Source organism: Lolium rigidum, chromosome 2, assembly GCF_022539505.1.
Source record: "Lolium rigidum isolate FL_2022 chromosome 2, APGP_CSIRO_Lrig_0.1, whole genome shotgun sequence".
NCBI classification, from domain to species: domain Eukaryota; kingdom Viridiplantae; phylum Streptophyta; class Magnoliopsida; order Poales; family Poaceae; genus Lolium; species Lolium rigidum.
In genome coordinates, this window is record NC_061509.1 from 78,962,786 (window position 1) to 78,969,500 (window position 6,715).

A 6,715-nucleotide genomic window follows, 5' to 3' on the forward strand; every position below is an offset into this window, starting at 1 on the left:
GCTTGCTCCCTTCGAATTTCTCCGTTCCGATTCACCCATCGCGCCGCAGCAGCTTTGCAATCTCGGTATTTTCCCACGGAATTTCGTCAAACTATCGCGAGATTTTCCGTGAGCCGTTTGGTTTTTGCCGGACGGGCCTCTGGATCCGTTCTGGCTGGCGATTTCCCGTTGTTGTTTTCGATTTTGGAGGAATTTTTTTTAGGAGCCAATGCTTCGATGTGCTTGCTGCGCATGCGTGCTCGTGTTTTTTTTTTGTCGCGATGGATTTTGGGTTGATTCGGTGGTGGAGCCCTAGGGTCTGATGATTGTTGTTCGTTGTCCTGTGCAGCTGCGGTGGTAGCCGCGTGCTCCGGCCATGGCGTTCTTCCGGGGCCTCACCGCGGTCTCGAGGCTGCGATCCCGCATGGTGAGTAGCGAACCCATCCATCCACCACACCCCGTGGTCGCATTGGTTTGTCGCGGCGCGTCGTCCGTGTGCCGAGTTAGGCGTTTTGCTGATGATGCTGGGATTTTATTTGTTTGCTCGTGTTTCCAGGGGCATGACGCCACCACGCTTGGTGGTGTCAGATGGCTGCAGATGCAGAGCGCTTCCGATCTCGTAAGATTGCTACCATCCTCTCCTATCGTGTGTGCTTGGATTTGCATAGGGATCCTGTGAATTAGAAACTGCTAGCTCGCTGTTTCCATGCCTATATTTTACCGAGAGGAATTTTGATATGTGCTCAACCTGACGACGATGGCTGTGTTTCTGCAAATGCAGGATCTCAAGTCCCAGCTGCAGGAAATGATTCCCGAACAGCAGGTTTGTAACTCGCTGGCGCATTCTGTATTTCTGTTGTAAAGTATTCCCGGTATCTGATTCCTTATCTCATCCGAGTAGTGTCAACTCTTTTCACTTCATGTGATACTGTGCGACAGCATGCTTAGTTTCTGCTTTTCTATGGTGTTGAGCACCTTCTATTATTCACAAATGCCGTGGTGGAATGTGCTGGCAAATAATAATTATCCTAAACTAGCACGTATTCAAGAACTTAACACGTTTAAGAAACAGATTTACCCTGCTGTAGTTTCTGCTCTCTGGATGATAGGAAAACAGATCAGATGATTACCCTGTTATACACTGGTAATATTATTATTTTCACGATGTCAGGTTTGCACTTAGCTTTAAAGAATCAGAATATTCAGAACATGTGTTAGAGAAGTGCGCCCTTGGAAGCTTGTTCGCCGCTCTTAAAATTTTCGTTCAGTTCAAAATTATTAGTCATCATTGCATCTTGTTACAGGATCGCTTAAAGAAACTAAAGTCGGAGCATGGAAAGGTCCAGCTTGGAAACATAACTGTGGACATGGTATATATATTATGTCTGATAAACATGAACTATGTGTTCTTTACTTGGGCCATTTCTGAGCAATGTTTTTTACTTTTTCCAGGTCCTTGGTGGGATGAGAGGGATGACTGGAATGCTCTGGGAAACATCTTTACTTGACGCGGAGGAGGTATCCTTGCATTGTTCTCTTTTTATTTTGCTACGTGCTGCATTAAGGGAAAATTACATATTAGTTTGTCTATCTTGAAACATTCAGTAGACTAGAAAATGGATTATTGTATTATATGGAAGTCTGCAGTTAATCTTGTAGAACAAAATTGAGCTTACTGTGTGCCTGCACAGTAATATGAGTCAGTTTCTAGAATTGACCATGGTACAGTGATTTAAAAAATATGCAGCGGACTTAATTTGCTCAATTCATCATACAGGAACTTGCTTGACTACAAGCATTAATGCTTTTAGGATTTCATCTTTTAGCATGGGTGCCTCGTTGCAGAGTACTGATAGAATTATGTCTTATCTCACTGTATATCTTTATCTATTTTCTTTTCAGGGTATTCGTTTTAGAGGTCTCTCCATTCCAGAGTGTCAGAAAGTACTGCCCACAGCAGTTAAAGATGGAGAACCTTTACCTGAGGGCCTCCTTTGGCTTCTTTTGACCGGAAAGGTTTGCATTATAAAACATTTACCCCATCATAGTTCTGAAAAAAATATTTCCTTCCAGAATAGGAAGTGCACTTGTTTGTTGATGCAGTCAAAGTTTCTTGTTAGTTCTGTTGGCGCGATTTTTCTTTATTATTTTGATTTTGCCCTGTTCTCCCCTTGTTTTGTCAACTTTAAGCCCTTAGCTATTAGCTCAGGCTGAGTGGTTGCTGCTTTGTTTCAGGTGCCAACCAAGGAGCAAGTTGATGCACTATCAAAGGACTTGGCTAGCCGTTCGACTGTTCCAGGTCCCTTACCTCCTCCTTGCTAGTAGTGTTTTAAGTGTAGTACATGATATTTTTTAAGCCAGATCCATTGATGGTCTCCGTTGTTTACTTATGTTTTCTTTAGGTAGAGTAACTTGGATTTTCTTACTCCACCTGGGATAAATTATGATTTATTTAAATCTTCATCTTGAGAAGTTGATCTTGAGTTTCTTGAATATATTCTACTCCTAAAATTTTGTAGCATGGACACTGTACTATAAACTATGATTGCTTATAAATATGCTGAATTCTGAGTTGAGCTTCCTCTGAAGCACCTTATTTGACTTGGATGCAGGTCATGTCTATAAGGCGATAGATGCTCTCCCTGTAACTGCTCATCCAATGACACAGTTTACCACTGGAGTGATGGCACTCCAAGTAAGCCTTTTTTTAATGTATTGTTCAGTATTGTTGTTTATCACCAAAAACACTTCGAATGGATATACTAAGTTTGAAACTACTGTCGCTAGAAAAAAGATGAGAAAATTCAAAATTCCATTGGTGTGTTGAGTTTGAAACTAGTGCCATAAAAAGGAAATAAGAAAATTTAAAATTTCATAAGGCGTGTGGAAATTCTTCAAGATTCTTCGAAGTGAGTGAATTAAGCTAAAGCCTTTTCTATTTTAACTCTATTACAGGTTGAGAGTGAATTTGCAAAGGCTTACGAGAAGGGAATTCATAAATCAAAGTATGCTCGAGCTTTATAATGCCTCTAAATTTATTAATTTGTTCAATGGTGATGTAGCATGGCATTTATGACTGTTGTTTGCATAGGTTCTGGGAGCCTACATATGAAGATAGCTTAAATTTGATTGCTCGGCTTCCACAAGTGGCTTCATATGTTTACCGGAGGTAGCATTTCTTTTATCGTACACCATCTTTTACTACACTAACCGGAACACGGTATCGGTCATTGAAGGGTTTTTCTTTATATCCAGAGTCTGTAAATTTTGTTCAACAAAATAGTAATATACCTATTTCTTTGGTTGTGTGAAGAATTTTCAAGGACGGGAAAACTATTGCAGCTGATAATACACTGGACTACGCAGCAAATTTTTCACACATGCTTGGTTTTGATGACCCCAAAATGCTGGAGTTGATGCGCCTATACATAACAATTCACACGTAATTTCATCCATCCTCATTTCAGTTTCTATATTTGTTACTTTGAAGGATTTAGGGTTGATTTTCCCTTGTACTGTGACCTGTTTTCTTGCAGTGATCACGAAGGAGGGAATGTTAGTGCTCATGCTGGGCATCTGGTAATATTTGTTTCATTTTGTCTATCTTGATTTTTCTTGTTAGTGTTGCTACAATTGTTCTGAATCTGCCAAAGGATGACTGCTGGCTGCACTAAGATACTTTGATCTGTTGGCATCGTTACACTGCAGTTTTTGGCATGCACTATTTCATCATATATCATTGCTGACCTGTGGCTAGGCACAATGTGTTTGTTACATATCTGTGATGCATTAGCATGTTTCATAAACCAAACTAGCACTCATTATTCCTGAAAAGCACTATTGACCAGGGATGATCTCTTTAAGGACTGTAGGATAACCATATTTCAAAATGTACTGTAGTAGCAAGTAGCAACTGTATTGAGGCAATTGTTTTTATTGAGTTCTTCATTACTTCAATTTCAAGTCCTTGTGTACTTATTGTGCTTTGATGGTTACTTGTTTTCCTGTTTATACCCTTTGTGCACTAGCCTCCTTATCCAGCACTAATGTGATACATTCAATCACAGGTTGGAAGTGCTCTGTCAGATCCTTATCTTTCTTTTGCAGCGGCACTTAACGGTTTAGCTGGACCACTGCACGGCTTGGCTAATCAGGTACGCTAAGTTTATGTAGCGTTCTCACTTTTCAGAAACATTCTGTTTCGCATGTGCTTGTCAAATGAATCTCCTTCAGCAAATTGCTTGTGATAATTTGCAAAAACTGATTGCAAGTTTGCTATTTACTGTATCACTTGCTTTTACACATGCTTTTCAAAAAGCATATTTTCTGTCTTCTAAGATTGTTATACTTGCTGTATTAATATGCATGAACTGACCATAGTCACCATGTACTGCAGGAAGTGTTGCTATGGATCAAATCTGTGATGGAAGAAACCGGGAGTAACATTACAACTGATCAGCTTAAAGAATATGTTTGGAAGACACTGAAGAGTGGAAAGGTAGCTTATCTCAACAAATTGTTCTATTCAACTAGCAAATGCTATTGCTTATGAGTATGTGTTTTCTAGAAGTTAAATACTGCACAATAGATCTACTACCTCTGATCCAAATTAGTTGTCGCAGGTTCAGTAAACCTAGACAGATTAGGAAACATTTTTCCTAAATCTGCGACAATTAATTAGGATCAGAGGTAGTATTATATTTGCTCTCTATTGCATCCTTCCTCCTGGGCTGGTTATGCAAATGCCTTTTCTCTGATGATCTGGGTCTACTTTTAGTTTGTTTGTTTTAACTTAAATTTAAAACTCTAAATTACTGGTGGCGGGTTGCATCCATAGGTTGTTCCTGGCTATGGTCATGGAGTTCTACGTAATACAGATCCACGATACTCGTGCCAAAGGGAGTTTGCACTGAAGTATTTACCCGAAGACCCACTTTTCCAACTGGTTAGTTTAAAACCTGCATTCTACTTCATCCTAACTGCATGGTTTCTCTTCGGTTCAACAATCTTAATCCGGTATATATTGTTCTTCCCTTTCAGGTCTCCAAGTTGTACGAAGTTGTGCCTCCTATCCTCACTGAGTTAGGCAAGGTAATATGCTATGACATTGGTTGTGATTTACCCTCCTTTAATTTCATATTTCTGGGTATGGGCATCATCATATCTATGCTACGCATTTTCAGGTAAAAAACCCATGGCCTAATGTTGATGCTCACAGTGGAGTTTTGCTCAACCACTTCGGATTAGTTGAAGCACGGTATTTAATTTATTTTTGTTAAATTATTTAGTTAATAGTTTAATCTGCAACTGATTTGATATAATACTCCGTAGTAAATCTAGTACATCGTGAGTAACAGCGATGACTTGCCTAATCCACAGGTACTACACTGTCTTGTTCGGCGTCTCAAGGAGCATGGGAATTGGATCTCAGGTCTGTCTTCTCCTTCCACTTTCACATGCTTGTTTTTGTGGATCTCCCCCATTTGCTAATCTTGATCTATTATCTGTGACACAGCTCATTTGGGACCGTGCCCTCGGCCTGCCACTTGAAAGACCGAAGAGTGTCACCATGGAGTGGCTGGAAAACCACTGCAAGAAGGCTGCGGCCTGAAGCTACACCAATGCTTCGTTTTACAAATCAGGCCTTCTTTGATGTTAATAATGACTGAGCATAAGTTAGGCATGGTTAGCCTTGTTTTACCATCTTCGTTTTCCTGGCCAATAACTGGAGCAAGAGGCTCACAGACGGTAGAATTTTGTAACCACCGTTACTTGAACACCGAATCAGTTAATATGTCATTTGGCATAAAGAGATTAGGACATGACACATAAGTTTTATGTGTCGCTCGGTAACGTTTTTGAAAGTTTGTGTTGCTCGAGTTAACTATACCAGTTATATGATGCGGGGAATAATCTATCATGGAAAAGAATGCTACTACATGTCTACATTGATATGACCTGGTTTTTCCTTCTTGAGGGTAGACCTAGCAATACTTTGAAATGGTGGTGAGCTCTGTATTAAGATTTGATCCTGCTGTTCTTTTGCCGGTATAATTTTCTTCGATTGTTCTTCTCATAGAGGAAAAAGCACTAAAGAATTATTTATAAAAAATCATACAGGGCCATCTAATGTGTGTTTCGGCACTTAGGTAACCTCATTTTTATTTTATATTATTTTATTTCGGTGGTAATAAGCATCACTGCTTTCTGCATGCATTTACTACTTCTGAATATCTAAGAATCCTACTGTCGGTGGAGGTATAGGTATACATCGTATGAAATATGTTTAGGAAGATATAAATCTCCTGGATTGATTGCCATCAAGTATAGCCACGATAAAGACCAAACACTTCCAATTTTGGAGAAGAACACACCACCATAAACCCTATGGTTACGATAAAGACCAAACACTTCCAATTTTGGAGAAGCAACACACCACCGTAAACCCTAGGGTTCGTAGTTTAGCTCTAAAGAAATATCACAAAACAGGAAATATTACCCACCTCGGGGACCTAAATCTGGGTGAAGTGTATTCATGTTCTTCTCTCCATTCAAACTGACATAAGTAATTCATGCTTTGACACCGACTCACTAAATAAAGTCGAAGTTTCGAATACCGCCTCAGATAGAAAACATGTCCGCTCGTGCCTAGCAGCCATCGGCCCTAAGAAAACAACGCCGCCTCCACCTTCGCCTCATCCATATATCGGTTCCCCCTCCCTGGACAGTCTCATCG

General features: G+C 40.1%; 1 protein-coding gene across 1 annotated transcript; it reads left to right on the plus strand.

The window, feature by feature from the left end:
• The first annotated feature begins 340 nt into the window (after positions 1 to 340).
• Positions 341 to 5,920, plus strand: LOC124692000 (citrate synthase 4, mitochondrial-like). Its single transcript, XM_047225299.1, has 19 exons — positions 341 to 406; positions 536 to 598; positions 761 to 802; positions 1,284 to 1,349; positions 1,432 to 1,497; positions 1,882 to 1,995; positions 2,215 to 2,278; positions 2,592 to 2,674; positions 2,935 to 2,984; positions 3,071 to 3,148; positions 3,293 to 3,421; positions 3,516 to 3,558; positions 4,047 to 4,133; positions 4,376 to 4,477; positions 4,817 to 4,924; positions 5,020 to 5,070; positions 5,163 to 5,236; positions 5,359 to 5,410; positions 5,495 to 5,920. The coding sequence occupies exons 1-19, from the start codon at positions 356 to 358 to the stop codon at positions 5,588 to 5,590; spliced, it is 1,419 nt and encodes a 472-aa protein (XP_047081255.1). The 5' UTR covers positions 341 to 355; the 3' UTR covers positions 5,591 to 5,920.
• Positions 5,921 to 6,715: the final 795 nt, after the last annotated feature.